Genomic DNA, 19,366 nt, shown 5'->3' with positions numbered 1-19,366 from the left:
GTTCTTACCTGTGGCTTTCCCTGTCTTCACCTCAGAGTAGACAGGATTTTCTTTTGGATAATCTCTCTTTACTGAGGAGGAAGAAGTACAGAGAACTTGTAAATATATTTATATATATTATTATACATGTGTGTGTGTCATATATAAAGTATATATATATACACTACTGTTCAAAGGTTTGGGGTCAGTTAGAAATGTCCTTGTTTTCCATGAAAACATTTATGAAATGAGTTTGAATAGGAAATATAGCAAAATGCATAGGAAATGTAGTCATTGACAAGGTTAGAAATAATGATTTTTTATATAAATAATAATTGTGTCCTTCAAACTTTGCTTTCGTCAAATAATCCTCAATTTGCAGCAATAACAGCCTTGCAGACCTTTGGCATTCTAGTTGTCATTTTGTTGAGGTAATCTGAAGAGATTTCACCCCATGCTTCCTGAAGCACCTCCCACAAGTTGGATTGGCTTGATCACCACTTCTTACGTACCATACGGTCAAGCTGCTCCCACAACAGCTCAATAGGGTTGAGATCCTGTGACTGTGCTGGCCACACCATTATATACAGAATACCAGCTGACTGCTTAATTGTTTTTATATAGTTTGGAGCTGTGCTTTGGGTTATTCTCTGTTGTAGGAGGAAATTGGCTCCAATCAAGCGCCATCCACAGGGTATGGCATGGCATTGCAAAATGGAGTGATAGTCTTCCTTCTTCAAGATCCCTTTTACCCTGTACAAATCTCCCACTTTACCACCACCAAAGCACCCCCAGACCATCACATTGCCTCCACCATGCTTGACAGATGGCATCAAGCACTCCTCCAGCATCTTTTCATTTGGTCTGCGTCTCACAAATGTTCTTCTTTGTGATCCGAACACCTCAAACTTCGATTCCTCTGTCCAGTGTCTGTGTTCTTTTGCCCATCTTAATCTTTTATTTTTATTGGCCAGTCTGAGATATGGCTTTTTCTTTGCAACTCTGCCTAGAAGGTCAGCATCCCGGAATGGCCTCTTCACTGTTGACGTTGAGACTGGTGTTTTGCGGGTACTATTTAATGAAGCTGCCAGTTGAGGACCTGTGAGGCGTCTGTTTCTCAAACTAGACACTCTAATGTATTTGTCCTCTTGCTCAGTTGTGTACCGGGGCCTCCCACTCCTCTTTCTATTCTGGTTAGAGCCAGTTTGCGCTGTTCTGTGAAGGGAGTAGTACACAGCGTTGTACGAGATCTTCAGTTCTTGGCAATTTCTCGCATGGAATAGCCTTCATTTCTCAGAACAAGAATAGACTGACGAGTTTCAGAAGAAAGTTATTTGTTTCTGCCCATTTTGAGCCTGTAATCAAACCCACAATTGCTGATGCTCCAGATACACAACTAGTCTCAAGAAGGCCAGTTTTATTGCTTCTTTATTCAGCACAACAGTTTTCAGCTGTGCTAACATAATTGCAAAATGGTTTTCTAAGGATCAATTTGCCTTTTGAAATGATAAACTTGGATTAGCAAACACAATGTGCCATTGGAACATAGGACTGATGGTTGCTGATAATGGGCCTCTGTACGCCTATGTAGATATTTCATAAAAAATCTGCCGTTTTCAACTACAATAGCCATTTACAACCTTAACAATGTCTACACTGTATTTATGATCAATTTGATGTTATTTTAATGGACAAATAATTTGCTTTTCTTTCGAAAACAAGGACATTTCTAAGTGACCCCAAACTTTTGAACGGTAGTGTGTGTGTATATATATGTACACATTGTAACTCATCTTAGATACACTGCTACAATTTTTTCTCAATATATGTCACAGTTGAGAGTCACCTTTCTTTTTCTTGTCCAACTTGTTCAGTTGAATCTGGGCGTAAGTCACATGACTTGGCCCAGCAGCAGAAGCACCAGCAGCATCTGAGACATAATACACAAACACCTCCACTTAGTCAAACTCCACATGTCATATTAAATGAAGAGAAGCAGGCTACTACACATTCATACTGAAAACATTACATTACACTACCATTATCATTGTTGTCTGAGGGATTGATCGTATCGTAGAAGTTAGTGCCACCTGTTGGTCATAGAAGAGAGAGGCAGGATAGTTAGGTTGATTATCCCTTAGCTTGACTAGGGACACAGTGTACGGTAACATGTTGTAAACAAAGTGGATGTTGATGAGCCAGTGTATGAGGTTACAGAGAGAGGAGAGTGGTAGAGGTCTGGGCTGAGAGACTGACCATGCTGCAGATGTGTATACCCAGTATTAGGAGCCTGGCCCTGGGTAGATCCTTGGTCCTGTTGGGGGTCCTGGTTGGTGCTCTGGGGCTGAGGGGGCCTACAGGGAGAGAGATACTCAGCATAGGAAGCACAGATAATATGTTATACTGTACATATCAATATAGTTGAGAGACAGGTGTACTCACCAGAATATTCTGATGAAACAGGAACCTGTAATGACAAACGCATTGTGTTATGTACTGAACTTTCTTCAAAAACGTATATTTAGAAATGTCTCTCCTAAACATGTAATAGAATGTTTTGTATTAAATGAGAAACAGCCAAAGTATCACCTTTGTTGTTTTGATTTCTCCACAGCAGGACCAGGAGAATGACAGGTAGAACACCAGCAACAACCAGACCCACAACCACTCCTACTAGGACTGATGTAGAGGATCCAGGAGCTACGACTGGAGAGACTTGAGAGAGAACAGCACAGACTCTGATAGAGGTTATATTGGTTTAGAGTATAGAGCATGAAAAGAAAGTAGGCTGGCCCATATTTTGACAATTTAGTTGAGAGATCATATTTTCTAGGGGAGTGCAAATCTAAAACTATATTAACATCAACACTTAAATGACATGTTTTTTACACAGATAATAAAAAGGTAACTAACTTGTGATCATAAATGTTTTCTCACCTCTCACTGTCACCCAGCTCTCTGGTGATTCTCCTTGACCAGATTTACACTTATAGAATCCTTCATCTGACTTGGATACTGTAGGGATGGTCATCTCTCCTGTGGTCTCATTCTTGATGAGTACTCCATCTTTGTAGAAATCAGCTTTGAAGTTTGAGCTGACTTTCCGGTATTTACAGCTCAGAGTCACAAAGTCTCCTTCAGTCACGGGATGGACAGGGCTCTCCAGGATCACATCACCAGCTGTGTAACATAATATATAAATAATACCTTAAATCTGGAGTCATCCCTCACAATACATCAACATCTTATGAGCTTGTATTTATGAGATGCAATCATTTAGTTCCAGATTTGAACATCCTATCATATATATGTAGAAATGTTAGTGAGGGTTGTACAATAGATGTACCATTAACTGTGATGTTGACAGCATTACTGTACTCTCCTGATCCAGACTCACACCAGAACACTCCACTGGACCATGTGTATGTGTAGCTGATGGTACATGTGGACCCTGTTGTTGATCCCCAGTTAGAGCCACACCCTGACTCTACTCCTCTCTCTCTGTAGCTCATCAGTCTCCATCCAGTAGAGTTCCCCTTCTCCTCACAGCTCAATGAGAGAGACTTTGATGTAAAGTGTTGTGTTGTGTTGGGACTTATTCTGAGAGACACTGAAGGCTGCAGATCTGAAACAAAGAGAGACAGAGTCAAACCTATAGTTATATACACGCATGAGGGTAACTTAAATATGATTTAATACAGTTTCAATGCAGTTAGTTACCTCCTGACCAGAGAAACTGAGGTTCACTGTAGAGTGTGTCATAGACTGGGTCTCCTCTCCCAGCTCTACACACATATCCTCCTGTGGGAGTAGGAATAGCAGGGATCAGAGTGTAGGAGTCTTCAGTAGTCCCATTGCCTGCTTCTGGAAGAAGCTGAAAAGAGTAGGACTGCTCTGTTAAAGTGGGAACCGTCCTGTACCAGGAGAACCTCCAGCCTGTAGACGTCTTGTCAACTTCACAGCTCAGAGACACTGAGTCTCCAGGGTTCAGCCACTGAGGATAGATACTCAGAACAGCCTTAGGTTGATCTGTGATCAGACAGAGGACATGTTAGAGTTTTCTAACTTTCAGTCTTATCAATGATTCTTGTTACCCATGGAGATGTTTACATGATTAGATAGACTCACCAGACACAGTCAGTTGTACAGCATCACTGGTCTTGGAGATCTTGTTTCCCTTTACACCCTTACAGGTATATGAACCACTGATAGACATGTAGACAGGACTGATTCTGTACTCAGACTTTGTAATAGAGTAGACTGGATGACCATTCGTATACCACTCATACTGCCATTCAGTGTCTCCTCCTCCCTGTATGTCACATCTCATAGTAACAGTCTCTCTAATGAATATCTGGGTCCAGTTGGGTTGGAGGGTCAGAACAGCAACAGGTCTCTCTGCATAGACACAACACAGACAACTAACTGAATTAACAGTTGCACAATTGTAAATGTCTTTATTTATCAAAAGGTCTACTCATGTTAGCTATAATTGTTACAATGAGCAGACCAAATATTACACCTTAGATTACTTTATATCCATATACAATAGCAGCCGTTTATCATAAAACTGTTTTAGACTCACCAGTAATATTTATCTGGACTGGGTCACTGTACAGGGTATAGTAGACTGGGACTCCTCTCCTAGCTCTGCACCAGTACTGTCCTCCATCAGAGACACTGACCCTGCTGAGTGTGTAGGAGTATCTAGAGGTTGAGGTTACTGGTCTAGAGTCTGGTCTGTGTCTGTACCAGTAAAACTTCCATCCATAAGACTCTACTGTACAGGTCAGTTTCACTCTGTCACCTGTGAATACGTTCGCTTGGTCTAAACTCAGTGTAGCCGTCGGACGACTATCTGTTGGAATCAAGAAATATGTGTGATGCATTTGGAAAACATGGATCTGATCTGCTGCATGATATGTCCTCTTGATGGGTAAAGGTTCAAAACTCAGTGAGGCAGAATAGTCTACATGATTGACTCAACAACAACAGTGTCTATCTATCTGTATGGCAAGAGAGAGAACAGAACAAAGTAATGTACCTTTAACAGTGAGAGTGACAGGATCACTTGTTAGTGAAGATGTGGGTCTAGACACTCTGTTCCCTTCACACCAGTAGAGACCCTGGTCAGACACACCAGCTCTACTGATGATGAGGGTGTCCCCTGTTACAGTGTGTCTGACAGACTGGGATACTACATTATCATTCCTGTCTTTGAACCACTGATAGCTCCAGTCACTGTGAGACTCTGTTGAACACGTCAGAGTCACTTTCTCTCCAGTGTATGCAGGGTTTGGCTTCACAGTCAGTGTAGCTTTGGGAAGAGCTGAGGAAACAGAGCACAAAACATCTTAATACATGGCTGGTAATTCAGTTGTTTCTGTAACGTTGTAAGTAATGTCTATTTTACATATGGTATGTTGACTCCATTCAGTTAGAATTGACAGTGTTTACAGTATATTTATATTAAGTGTGTCTACGGTGTATACATCTATATTAACCCTCAGTGGCTCTGAATTTAGAAAGTCTAGATTGAAGACAAACAGTGAGCTCACCCGTGATGATGATGGGGAGAGAAAAGCTGCCATATGAATTCTGAGGCCGACCGCTCCTCCTCCCATCACAGTTGTACTGACCAGCCTGGTGAGGGAGTGAGATGGTGATGGTGTTTCTGTTCTGAATGGGAAGTTCTTGGTTGTCTCTGAACCAGTGGTACGTCCAGTCTGTGTAGTCTGATATGTCACACTGCAGAGTGACTGTCTCTCCAGGGTAGAGGAGACCCTGTGGAGTGACTATCTTCACTGAGGCCGTGGGCAGAGCTGTGGAAACAGTTATATGAAGACAAATGCAGTCAGAGCACCAATCTTTTCAAAGTATGATCTGACTTCAGTAAGTAGAACGGTAACTATTATTTTAGACATTTACACAATATATACAAAAGTATGTGGACACCCCTTCAAATGAGTATATTTGGCTATTTTAGCCAAACCCGTTGCTGACAGGTGTGTAAAATCGAGCACACAGCCATAAAATCTCCATAGACAAATATTGGCAGTTGAATGGCCAAACAGTTACATATAACTGTGCCCCTGCACATTGACTCTGTACCGGTACCCCCCTGTATATAGCCTCCCTACTGTTATTTTTATTATTTTTTTACCATTCAGGGTGACTCTGACAGGATCACTGATGATTGATGATATGGATCTGGACTGGATCTCTCCCTGACACCAGTAGAAACCCTGGTCAGACACACCAGCTCTACTGATGGTGAGGGTGTCTCCTGTTATAGTGTGTCTGACAGACTGGGATACTACATTATCATTCCTGTCTTTGTACCACTGATAGCTCCAGATACTGTCAGACCCTACTGAACACGTCAGAGTAACTGTCTCTCCAGGGTATGCAGGGTTTGGCTTTACAGTCAGTGTAGCTTTGGGCAGAGCTGAGGAAACAGAGCACAAAACATCTTAATACATGGCTGGTAATTCAGCTGTTTCTGTAACGTTGTGATTAAAGTCTATTTTACATATGGTATGTTGACTCCATTCAGTTAGAATTTACAGTGTATACAGTATATTTATATTAAGTGTGTCTACGGTGTATACATTTATGTTAACCCTCAGTGGCTCTGAATTTAGAAAGTCTAGATTGAAGACCAACAGTGAACTCACCAGTGATGATGATGGGGAGAGCTGAGCTGAGATGTGACTTCTGGGGCCGACCTCTCCTTGTCCCAACACACTTGTACTGACCAGCCTGGTCACGGAGAGAGATGGTGATGGTGTTTCTGTTCTGAATGGGAAGTTCTTGGTTGTCTCTGAACCAGCGATACGTCCAGTCTGTGTAGTCTGATATGTCACACTGCAGAGTGACTGTATCTCCAGGGTAGAGGAGACCCTGAGGAGTGACTATCTTCACTGAGGCCGTGGGCAGAGCTGTGGAAACAGTTATATGAAGACAAATGCAGTCAGAGCACCAATCTTTTCAAAGTATGATCTGACTTCAGTAAGTAGTACGGTAACTATTATTTTAGACATTACACAATATATACAAAAGTATGTGGACACCCCTTCAAATGAGTAGATTTGGCTATTTCAGCCAAACCCGTTGCTGACAGGTGTGTAAAATCGAGCACACAGCCATAAAATCTCCATAGACAAATATTGGCAGTTGAATGGCCAAACAGTTACATATAACTGTGCCCCTGCACATTGACTCCGTACCGGTACCCCCTGTATATAGCCTCCCTACTGTTATTATTATTTTTTTATTTTTTTTTACCATTCAGGGTGACTCTGACAGGATCACTGATTATTGATGATATGGATCTGGACTGGATCTCTCCCTGACACCAGTAGAGACCCTGGTCAGACTCAGCAACACTACTGATGGTGAGGGTGTCTCCTGTTATAGTGTGTCTGACAGACTGGGATACTACATTATCATTCCTGTCTTTGTACCACTGATAGCTCCAGCTACTGTCAGACCCTACTGAACACGTCAGAGTAACTGTCTCTCCAGGGTATGCAGGGTTTGGCTTCACAGTCAGTGTAGCTTTAGGCAGACCTGTTAAAACATATCTCAGATTAGACATATTAACTAAAGTGGATACATTAGTAGCTATTTCAAATTTATTTTCAAATGGCAAAGAAGAGTTTTACTCATAATTAGGGACGTCCAGTTAGTTATGGAGCATCACAAGTGAACTCACCAGTGACACTGATAGTGATGTCACCCCTGGGTTGTGACCACTGGGGCCAATCTGTCCTCGTCCCCTCACATCTGTACTGACCAACCAGACCAGGCTGAGTGATGGGGATGGTGATATCAATGACTTTACTGGTCTCATCAGGAAGGTGTTGGTTGTTTTTGTACCAGTAGTACGTCCAGTCTGTGTAGCCTGGTATGACACACTGCAGAGTGACTGTCTCTCCAGAGTAGAGGAGACCCTGAGGAGAGACACTCACGGAGGCTATGGGCAGAGCTGTGGAAAGACACATGCAATTAGTTGAGTCATACATAGAATCTGCTCTATCATGATTAAATGCATTTTGTGCACCAATCTTTCCAAAGTTTGATCACCATATTTATTTAATTATTATATGAAATTAGATTTTTTGGGGGAGGGGAATTTACAGGTAACTGGCAAAATAAAGGAACCTCTTGAGTAAATGAGGGATACAACGTATATTGTAAGCAGATGCTTCATCACAGGTGTGGTTCCCAAGCAGTGAACATCCCATCATGCTTAGGGTCATGTATGAAAATACTGGGCAGGCGCAGTTGCCCATTGTTTTGGCTACCATGGCTCCCATAGGATGACAATGCCCCCATCCACAGGGCACGAGTGGTCCCTGAATGGTTTGATGAGCATGACAACGATGTAAATCATATTCCATGGCCGTCTCAGTCTCCAGATGTCAACCCAATTGACCACTTATGTTAGATTGTGGAGGGTTGCCTGAGACAGTGTTTTCCACCCCCATCAACAAAACACCACATACACTTAGAATATATGCCATTGAAGCTGTTCTGGCTAGAGGCCCAACACCCTATAAAAATTTTTTATGTTGGTTCTTTCTTTTTTTGGAAGTTCCCTGTACTTTTGCTGTTATAACTAAGAATACTGGCACACAGACCATGATTGATTATATCAATATCAATAATGTCCATCTTTATGACAAAAAACACAACAAAGTAATTCACCTTTTACAGTGAGAGTGACAGGATCACTTGGTTGTGAAGATGTGGGTCTAGACACTGTGTTCCCTTCACACCAGTACTGACCCTGGTCAGACACACCAGCTCTACTGATGGTGTGAGAGACTCCAATGTTACTGTAACCAGACTGGGATACTACATTATCATTCCTGTCTTTGTACCACTGATAGCTCCAGATACTGTCAGACCCTACTGAACACGTCAGAGTAACTGTCTCTCCAGGGTATGCAGGGTTTGGCTTCACAGTCAGTGTAGCTTTGGGCAGAGCTGTGAAAACATATCACAGATTAGACATATGACCTAAACTGGATACATGAGTAGCTACTGTATCTGGGAGCTGTTGGGGTGTATGGTCAGAACAGCCTTTGTGCTTTTCTGACCAAATAAAACCAGCATGAAACAATTGCCTTACACATGTTAAATCAAACCAGCATGAAACAGTTGCCTTACACATGTTATTTTGAGACATTAAAACCACAAAATATGTCCAGCCGAAAGCAGCTTTAAAAATCACAAATAAAGAAATAGAATTAAGCATTAAGAGATGGAGGCTTGATGAAGTGAACAAATATCTACCATCATCATCTTCAGAGTGTCCAGAGTTGATGAGTGTACTCAGCACTACAACAAAGAAAGTCACATTGCACCAATATTAGCTTAAAATTAATAACAACATGCCATATACATGTTACTGAATAATAGCCATTCATTCTTGAACAGTTTAACTTTTAGCTGTGAAACAAGTTATCATGTGAAATTCGTGTCATTTTATCCGTAAGGGTAGTACAACTGTCATATCCCATCATAACTCAAAATCGACTGTTATTTTATGACAATGTTTGTTGACAATGTCAGTGTAAACAAACAATGTACATGAATGAATTCCCCTAGCCCCATTCCTCAGCCGTATACCACAACAAGTGGCAGGGTGGCCATTTTGTGGTAGTTTCAATTACGGACTGCAGCTTTAAATGGCCACTGACGTACCATGTCCTGCAATCCCACTTTAGTACCATTTACTAATAAGCATGTGCACTGTTTTATCAATTAGGGATAAAAGACACAATCAAGCTAAAGCATTGAAACTGTCTTCATTTACATGATTGTCTTATACCTTTGTTCAATCAAAGCCTTAGTACATCAGGTAATTAGTGTTGATACACAAACATGCACGCTCCCGCACATACACACACACATGCTTGAACGCGTGTGTCTTTGTGTGTGTGTACGTAAAGGCTTAAATACTGGGTGTAAGCAACGTGCCCCCCTTAGAGACAACACAACAGTTAAGAATAAACTGTTGCATTGTCTTTCACTAAAGGACCTTAACAACTGTGAAATTTCTCTCCATCCAAGGGCCTGTCTCTTTCCCTTCTTTCTGTTCTCTTTTCTGTTCCCTCTCTCCCTGGCTATGCCCCGAGGGCTAAAGCATCCGGGTGAGGATAGACAATTGCTTTGTTCGCTAGGATATAAACCCTGCATGACGATAGCGGCCAGGACCTATCGCAGGGCTCTAAAATAACATGTATCATTGGTAACACTGTTGCTCCAAAATGTAATGTTAGGAGCACCACATGAAATTTAGGAGCACCAGAAAATAATATTTGTTATATTGATTGAGATACAGCGTATGTTGGGCCTACATGAATTCTAGCTACGTTTGAAGCATATGTTGTGCCCTAGAAACTAATATGTAACACTGTAAAGACATTAGTTTATAATAAAAGCTAAAATGTGTATATGAATACCTGTAATTGAAATTTCAGTAATTGGTGAAATATTAGGTTTCTACATTGTGTAAAGGCACTATTTTCCTATTGAGATGCATTACATTGAAAATTGTACACTGTCTCTTTAAAACGTCAGGTGACTGAACAAAGTGTAAACAAATGGTTATTGACGGGAGAGTAGTTTTAGAACGGCTCATGACATGATATATGAGTATAAAATGTGGTTCCGGTGATCCGCTATTGGAAGATAAAAATGTCGGGCCTGTAATATGGGTCAGATCTTTTGACCTGGTTGGGCAAGAAGCTAGCCATTTTCATTGCAGTAATGGTGCAACCATGATGCTGACAAATCTGCACTCGCTTGTTTCTCTAGGGAAGCCTTATCATTACAAAAGTTATTATCTGGGAGATGTTTTCCTAGTCACACAGTGCTTCCAAAATAAAACTCCTTGTCGCAGAGCAAAATATTTTGTCGCATTCGGGATGGGGTCTCCCAGGACCCACATGGGGTTGTCACTTCTACCAGGTTGCAGCAAGTCAGTCTGGATAGATGCGTGAAGCGGCCTCTATGGGGACAGAGCAGCCAGTACCATGACTTAAGACGTCAGGCAACATAGCCGGAGGAAGAAGGAAACAATTGCAGTAGGACAGCTACGTAACTGGTCTTGGCCCTGCTCCATGGAGGAGGGTAGTCAAGTGCAGAGAGATCTCCTTTTTCTGTGAACCAATCACAGTAAAAAATGGACTAGGAAAAGCTGAAGCTTTGTGGACTTGAGAGTAACAGATAGCTGTATGGGGCTCTGATGCCTGGTGAGGGCGAAGTAAACCCCCACCACACTTCTTCCCTAAGACCCAGAAAGTAAAGTAAGGAATTACTATACTGACTGATCTCTAGCTGGAGAGTGTTATCCGTAATAGAGTCAAGTCGCCTTTGCTAAAAAAAATTATCAGAATCCTTAAAAGGGCTGAGGGGTTTTCACAGTGATCGATGGAAACCTGTTAAACTGTAGAACAAGGAAGCCAATATGGTTAGGTTTCCCCTGCCTTGTAGTATAGAGTAGCAGCGTCCTCTGATGAGAAAAATGAGGGGCGGCAGGTAGCCTAGCGGTTAGAGCGTTGTGACAGTAAATGAAAGGTTGGTTGTTTGAATCCCTGTGCCGGCAAGGTGGAAAAATCTGCCGTTCCACCCTTGAGCAAGGCAGATAACCCCCAAAACAACTGTTCCCCGGGCGCCGATGACATGGATGTCGATTAACGCAGCCCTCCGCACTGCTCTGATTCAGAGGATTTGGGTTAAATGCGGAAGCCACATTTCAGTTTAATGCAATCAGTTCTGCAACTGACTAGGCAGCCCATTGATTGTGATTGCTTGCGCCAACAGTTAGAGGCAAAAAGGGCCACTGTGGATGGCGATAGACATATTGCCGTCCTGTTCCGTGTGTCGTGACACTGGAGGGAGGGCTGCCATGCTGACTTCCACCCCTGGCTGAAAACATGAGAAATTTCCAGGGGGAACGCCTACGGGAGGGGGACACTCGGGGGAACAAAAAGTGTGTTTCCTACATTCTCTGATGTGAGCACAGCACAGAGAATAGGGTATTGTCTAAACACAGCCCTGCCTTCCCACTGCTGTGAAACTCAGACGGGGGAAGGAGTGGCAGACATTAAACCCGAACAGGAAGTGAAGGACAGGGAGCCGTAGGCTCTGCACTTTATCCTCATCAGCCGCAAGGGCTGTGCCCTAGGTTGGCTGACCCTTCTAACTGCCCGTAGGAGAGTTAGAGGGGCTGGTCCTTGATGCGGCTGCAGCGTAGGACTGCTTCCCTACAGGTTTGGCCTGGTTCAGCCTGAGTATTAGCAGACCTCTGCATCGCCGGGACCTCAGTCCCCAAGGCCAGCTTCTTGCTACCTCCGAGCTGTGAGGCTGGGGCGAGATGTAGGAACAAAGAACAAAAAGGCTGCCATTGGGCCTGGGTCTGTGGGGCAGGCAGCAGTTGAAGGCTTCACCTTCGTTCTTGCGAATGTCACACTTCTGCTGCATTGCCAAGACGTTGGTTGTTGCCATTGGCTATTGAAAATAGAATCCAGTAGAAAATGTATTTCATATCGAACTGAAGCTTGTATGCCCTCATAATAGTGGATAGCATTTAGTGAGTAACTGCGCACGCACATCTATTCTCCGCTGTGAGTTAGTGCTGTCCACAAGTCTGGTGTCTCGTGCTCACTAGAGGTATTGGCTTCAAAGAGGTGCCATCAAACAGAGACACTTTTAGCTATATAACTGACGTGGACCGAATCACCACAAAGTGAGGCTGGTTCAGTTAGTAGGCACAAAGCAACTCAATGCAAGGTGAACTAAATACAAGAGCTAAGATAGTTATACCCAGACGGTGGTTAGCTATCTGGCATTAGTCGTGAGGACTTGGAGTGTGGCTGAATCTCAGCACAGGCCGGTAATCAGTAAAACCTGGCTTAATCTCAGTAAAGGCCGGTAATCAGTAAAACCTTGCAAAACCGTACAGTGGCCAATAATAACTCTGGGGGAAACGCATTGCTTTGCCGGGTTTTGCGTGTGCAAGTCGACGCTTAGCCGTGAGCTTTTGTTGTTAGCTTGCTAGTGTTCACCTAGTTGGCTAATAGCCTAGCTATATAGTACCACATTAGCCGAAGACAATCATATGAATAGCATTGTTTTCTTCAGTCTTGAGTCTCTTTTTTCCATAGCACTATTAGGTGTATCTGGTCAGTTTAGCCAACGAAAACGAGTAAACATTAGGTGTACTAAATGAGAGGAGCAAGATGGCCAGTAGTAGCTAGCTTTTCAGCATTGTTGTGAATTATCCTTGACAGGCATGAGCTAGCTCATTAGATGCCTTGTGGCTAATGGCTAGCTGAAGTAAGCAGTGTTTATGAACGCTATAGCCGGGAGGCTAGTGTAAGCGTTAGCTAGCTGTCAGCCACCTCGTGAGAGTAAGGATAAGCTATAGCTAGAACAGTGCTAGCTGAAGGGAACAGCGTGGGTGCAGTGTTCAAATTCGGATTCACAATCTCATACGATCGTAATGCGTGAGGCTAAACCGGTCAGCCTAGTCATCACAAACAAGTGAATGTAAGTTGTACTAAACGAGAGAAGGGAGCTAGCAATAATACCGTCTGGGCAGGTAGGGAACTCGTTTCCGATTTATCTAGCCATGCTAATGCAACTGTATGTGCAGGTAGGAATGCTAGTGTGGTTAGCTTGATTTCCACCATAAGCTAGCTAGTGAGCATAGTAACGTGTAAGCTGATAAGCAGCTTAGGTATTACTGTAGCCAGTGGAAGCTGCTGAGAGGAGGACAGCTCATAATAAATGGAATGGAATGAAACACCTGGAAACCATGTGTTTGATGTATTTGATACCATTCCACTGATTCCGCTCCAGTCATTACCACTAGCCCATTCTCCCCCAATTAAGGTGCCTCCAACCTCCGGTGGCTGTAGCTGGCATAGTGCTAGCTGAAGGGAACCGCATGGGGGCAGTTCGATTTCCGGTAGGTATTCTCCCACAACCGCAGAGCCGTAAGGCTAGCCAGTCAATATAGAAATACACAAAAATAAGCGTAGGTTAAACTAGACGAGAGAGGGAAGCTAACAATATTACTGTCTTGCAGGTAGTAATGCTGGTGTGGTTAGCTTGTCTTGGGCGTTAGCTAGCTAGCTAGCAGCTACCTCGTGGTGAAGGTGGTAGCTTGCTCAGCTAGCTCAGTGCTGGCTGAAGGAAACCGTGTGGGGGCAGAATTAGCCTTCAGATAGTGTGCTCCACTCGACAGAAAGAGCTGTGAGGCTGAGATGGTCGGTCTAGTCAATTCTTAAGATTTGATTGACGCACGCTTCTATATCATTAACACATGAACATTTTAGTCATTTAGCAGACACTCTTATCCAGAGCGACTTACAAGAGCAATTAGGGTTAAATGCTAAAATTACATATGGAATAGTATTAAGATGCTCATACCACTTATCATTTAGCGATTAGATTTTTAATTTAAATGTCAACAACTTTTTTTGGGATGAAATATTGATTTTGGCCTTTACTACTAAAGCCCAGTGCCCAGTTCCGTGACAATTGTTGAGGTCGTAGAGCAAAACGGAGAACACCACCGTGTTTGTGAGAATCTCCCCTTTCCACAGTGGGGTCCCATACGTTTTTAGCCCAAACGGTTCGTACGCTACCACACAGAAGTTGGCACATTGACGGTACCGACTTCAGACGAGTCTCAAGGCACTTGTGGGGGTCGAAGAGCAAAATGGAGAACACCATCATGTTCGTGGTCATACGCTACAGATGTTTATCTTAGAAGACCAATTTTTGGGATGTCTCATGGTCTGACAAACACCGATCTAGCTCTGCCACCTTTCACGGCAGATGCGGAAGTGTGACACTGGCGGATGCAATGGACTGAGACGCATCCAATGCAAAAAAAAACGGATATGTCTAGCTTAAATTGACAGATTTTGATCAGGATATTTTTGTTATGTAACTTAGATTGACACACCGGTGAGTCAATCGACTCTAGGGGGTTGCAGGAAACAGGGATCCAGTCGAACTGAGAAGAGCTTGAGAGTAATACTCTTCATGAGGAAAAGTGAGAAAACTCAGAGGGAGGGAGATTGGCTCCTTTTATGGAGGAGTGACTCACCTCACTCGCCACTCCACCTGTCTGTCTCCAACAGACCCTTGAGGTTTTTCTGAGAGTAGGTGTTCCTATCAATTCCCATTTAGAGATACCGAAATAAATAATTGAAAGAGAACCCGAAATATAAGGCTATTTTATTACAATTATTATAAACATCGTAGATGAATGAATTTCCCTTGCACCATGCCTCAGCATTATACCACAACAAGTGGCAGGGTGACCGTTTTGTGATAGTTTGAATTACGGACTGAAGCTTTAGTAAATGTCCACTGACTTCCCATGTTCTGCACACAGAGAGAGTACAGAGACCAAAAACACCAAAACACCACTCATTAATCTCTTGGCACAGTTTACTATAACTGTAGCGATGGAACTCTCAGCCATTTACAATAATCAAAACTTTACACTACGACACATCCCAAAATTATTGATTTTGGCCTTTACCACTAAAGCCCAGTGACGAGTCCCGTGACAATTGTTGAGATCGTAGAGCAAAATGGAGAACACCACCATGTTCGTGAGAATCTCCCCTTATCACAGTGGGTTCCCATTAGTTTTTAGCCCAAACGGTTCGTACGCTACCAAACAGAAGTTGGCACATTGACGGTACCGACTTTAGACGAGTATCAAGGCACTTGTGGGGGTCGAAGACCAAAACGGAAAACACCATCATGTTCATGAGAGTCTCCCCTTTCCATAGTGGTCATACTCTACAGATGTTTATGTGAGAAGACCAATTTTCAGGATGTCTCATGGTCTGACAAACATCACTCTAGCTCAGCCACCTTTCACCGCAGATACGGAAGTATGACACAGATATCTCTAGCTTAAATTGACAGATTTTGATGGGGATTTTTTTGTTATGTAACTTTGATTGACACACCGGTGAATCAATCGAGAGAGAGTACAGAGACCAAAAACATCAAAACAACACTCATTCTCTTAGCACAGTTTACTTTAACTGTAATGAATGAACTCTCAGCCATTTACCATAATAACAAATTTATGCTACGACACATCCGAAAAATATTGCATTTGTGATTTATAGATTTTTGCGCTTTTAAATGAATAATAGCCATTACTTCTTGAACAGTTTAACTTTTAGCTGTGAAACACGTGATCATGTGAATTTCATGTCATTTTTCCTTAAGGGTAGTACAACTGTGATATCCCATCATAACACAAAATCTACTGTTATTTTATGACAATACTTGTTTAAAATGTCAGTATGAACAAACAATATACATGAATGAATTCCCCTAGACCCGTTCCTCAGCCGTATACCACAACGTGGCAGGGTGACCATTTTGTGGTAGTTTCAATTACGGACTGCAGTTTTAAATGGCCACTGACGTACCATGTCCTGCAATCCCACTTTAGTGCCATTTACTAACAAGCATGTGCACTGTTTTATCAATTAGGGATAAAACACACAAAAAATCTAAAGCATTGAAACTGTCTTCATTTACATGATTGTCTAATTCCTTTGTTCCATCAAGCCTTAGTAAATCAGGTAATTAGTGTTGATACACAAACACACTAACTCAGTACTTACAGAGTAGCACACAGAGCAAGGTGTGTTCCATTCTGTCCTGCCAACGATCTCTGAACTACAGTTCTTCTGACAAACCCCTCTACTTCCTATAAGATGACAGACCGATTAGTTCACGCCTCTTTACCGTCACACAGAGAAATAGAGAGAGAAATATTCTACAGAAATGTACAAAGACAGAGAAAACAGAGTAACAGTTGCTGGCGTATTTATTTTCTGATCAACCTCTTATGATTAGCTACATGGCCTCACACTGGTTCCTTCCTCTTTATTGGATAAAAGGAGGATGAAATAAGAATAGAGATCTGAGATGAGATCAGAGCTTGTAGTTGGATATCAGAATGTGCAGATGGTTGTTTCATTTTTGCACCCACAATGCACAGATAGATAGATAGATAGATAGATAGATAGATAGATAGATAGATAGATAGATAGATAGATAGATAGATAGATAGATAGATAGATAGATAGATATCCCTTACTGAGTGTAGGCCTCCCTGCAAGCCTAGGGTGCTAACCTCAGTTGTTCCACTGCACACAAATAGACATCTTCACCCCGACCTCCTTCCCCCTCCTCACCCCCTCTCTTCACACACACTACTGCTTAGTAGTAGCATGTGTCAAAACCACAGTCAGCTAGCTGACTCTTCTCTGGGGTTTGGTGGTTGACTTGTTCATTAGTCAGATAGTTTTGTTCTGAGGGATACGTTTAGTTAGATACTGTCTACATAGATATTTAGTTGTTATTGGGTTGTTTATGTGATGTGTATCAGGGCAATTGTTCATGTATTTTGCATGTGTGTGTGTGTGTTGTGTGTGTGTGTGTGTGTGTTGTGTGTGTGTGTGTGTGTGTGATTGTGTGTGTGTGTGTGTACGTCAGATGTATACACATGCATTACCACAGACCAGAGATGGGAGGAGTTTCAAAGTTGTAAATGGGTAACTGGGTACATGAATCGTATCATTTGAGCATTTTCCTATTTTTTCCAACAATTTACCTCTAAATATATAAAATTATTTTTCTTGTAGAGTGTAGAGCGTGTGACACACATGCAACATGTGAAGGAGCAAACATAAATAGAGAGAGAAAGGTTACAGGGGAAAAGCAGTCAGACTTCACCTTTGGTGGTTATAGCCAGGTATACATCTGGGGTTTCTTATCGCCCCCCTCAGGGACAGGCCTGTAACTACTCCACATTCTAGTGGATCTCAATATAGAAACTAATGGGGCCATACTTGCAAATGTTAGAACACATTTTAGTTCAAGTTTAAGCATCAGCCAATTGACTTAGTTACATGTAAACAAAGGCTACATTATATCTGGTTCAAATACCATATCAGCCAATTAAAATCGTTGATATAGTTGGACGTGATCCAACACTTGTTCATAGAAGCGTCCTTAACAGAAGTCCAACGGCACGTTCTGATAATCAAAGCAACTACGTCACATGTATTTAACTGACAGGTCAAATGGCTCTCTTTTTTCAGTGACTTGCTCCATGTAATTGTCACAGATTGTGACAAGGGTTCAAATCTCACAATAGTTTTTTTCCCACATTGAAATGTAGAATTAAATTTATTGTGTTAGTGTGTTGAGAAGGGAACTAGTCTACAGCCAACAAGTAGCCTACAGCCAATCAACAAATGAAGGAGCTACAGTGGGGAAAAAAAGTATTTAGTCAGCCACCAATTGTGCAAGTTCTCCCACTTAAAAAGATGAGAGAGGCCTGTAATTTTCATCATAGCTACACATCAACTATGACAGACAAAATGAGAAAAAATCCAGAAAATCACATTGTAGGATTTCTAATGAATTTATTTGCAAATTATGGTGGAAAATAAGTATTTGGTCAATAACAAAAGTTTCTCAATACTTTGTTATATACCCTTTGTTGGCAATGACACAGGTCAAACGTTTTCTGTAAGTCTTCACAAGGTTTTCACACACTGTTGCTGGTATTTTGGCCCATTCCTCCATGCAGATCTCCTCTGGAGCAGTGATGTTTTGGGGCTGTCGCTGGGCAACACAGACTTTCAACTCCCTCCAAAGATTTTTTATGGGGTTGAGATCTGGAGACTGGCTAGGCCACTCCAGGACCTTGAAATGCTTCTTACGAAGCCACTCCTTCGTTGCCCGGGCGGTGTGTTTGGGATCATTGTCATGCTGAAAGACCCAGCCACGTTTCATCTTCAATGCCCTTGCTGATGGAAGGAGGTTTTCACTCAAAATCTCACGATACATGGCCCCATTCATTCTTTCCTTTACACGGATCAGTCGTCCTGGTCCCTTTGCAGAAAAACAGCCCCAAAGCATGATGTTCCCACCCCCATGCTTCACAGTAGGTATGGTGTTCTTTGGATGCAACTCATTATTCTTTGTCCTCCAAACACGACGAGTTGAGTTTTTACCAAAAAGTTATATTTTGGTTTCATCTGACCATATGACATTCTCCCAATCCTCTTCTGGATCATCCAAATGCACTCTAGCAAACTTCAGACGGGCCTGGACATGTACTGGCTTAAGCAAGGGGACACGTCTGGCACTGCAGGATTTGAGTCCCTGACGGCGTAGTGTGTTACTGATGGTAGGCTTTGTTACTTTGGTCCCAGCTTTCTGCAGGTCATTCACTAGGTCCCCCCGTGTGGTTCTGGGATTTTTGCTCACCGTTCTTGTGATCATTTTGACCCCACGGGGTGAGATC

General features: G+C 42.5%; 2 protein-coding genes and 3 long non-coding RNA genes across 5 annotated transcripts; all 5 read right to left on the bottom strand.

Moving 5' to 3' along the window:
* Nucleotides 1-2,267: 2,267 nt before the first annotated feature.
* On the bottom strand, nt 2,268-2,611 carry LOC123486385. The gene is made up of 3 exons (XR_006659370.1): nt 2,569-2,611; nt 2,422-2,446; nt 2,268-2,333 (listed from the first exon to the last, which is right to left on the bottom strand). It is a non-coding gene; the product is annotated as an uncharacterized LOC123486385 (long non-coding RNA).
* A 68-nt stretch (nt 2,612-2,679) lies between these two features.
* LOC123486388 (high affinity immunoglobulin gamma Fc receptor I-like) lies at nt 2,680-4,781 on the bottom strand (the record flags this gene model as incomplete). Its single annotated transcript, XM_045217701.1, has 6 exons — nt 2,680-2,717; nt 2,917-3,159; nt 3,326-3,604; nt 3,700-4,008; nt 4,108-4,377; nt 4,565-4,781. Coding segments are annotated over 6 exons (1,356 nt in total), but the record flags the coding sequence as incomplete, so codon positions are not given.
* A 4-nt stretch (nt 4,782-4,785) lies between these two features.
* Nucleotides 4,786-6,744, bottom strand: LOC123486386. The gene is made up of 3 exons (XR_006659371.1): nt 6,657-6,744; nt 5,024-5,308; nt 4,786-4,837 (listed from the first exon to the last, which is right to left on the bottom strand). It is a non-coding gene; the product is annotated as an uncharacterized LOC123486386 (long non-coding RNA).
* Nucleotides 6,745-6,795: 51 nt separating this feature from the next.
* On the bottom strand, nt 6,796-8,291 carry LOC123486387 (neural cell adhesion molecule 1-like; the record flags this gene model as incomplete). Its single annotated transcript, XM_045217700.1, has 4 exons — nt 8,273-8,291; nt 7,697-7,969; nt 7,267-7,551; nt 6,796-6,920 (listed from the first exon to the last, which is right to left on the bottom strand). Coding segments are annotated over exons 1-4 (702 nt in total), but the record flags the coding sequence as incomplete, so codon positions are not given.
* A 432-nt stretch (nt 8,292-8,723) lies between these two features.
* LOC123486384 lies at nt 8,724-16,772 on the bottom strand. Its single transcript, XR_006659369.1, has 3 exons — nt 16,668-16,772; nt 9,283-9,327; nt 8,724-8,973 (listed from the first exon to the last, which is right to left on the bottom strand). It is a non-coding gene; the product is annotated as an uncharacterized LOC123486384 (long non-coding RNA).
* Between the last annotated feature and the right edge of the window lie 2,594 nt (nt 16,773-19,366).

This window comes from Coregonus clupeaformis, unplaced genomic scaffold (genome assembly GCF_020615455.1).
Source record: "Coregonus clupeaformis isolate EN_2021a unplaced genomic scaffold, ASM2061545v1 scaf1186, whole genome shotgun sequence".
NCBI lineage: Eukaryota > Metazoa > Chordata > Actinopteri > Salmoniformes > Salmonidae > Coregonus > Coregonus clupeaformis.
Note: the sequence above shows the minus strand (reverse complement) of the source record. Positions and strands in the feature narration are given on the sequence as shown.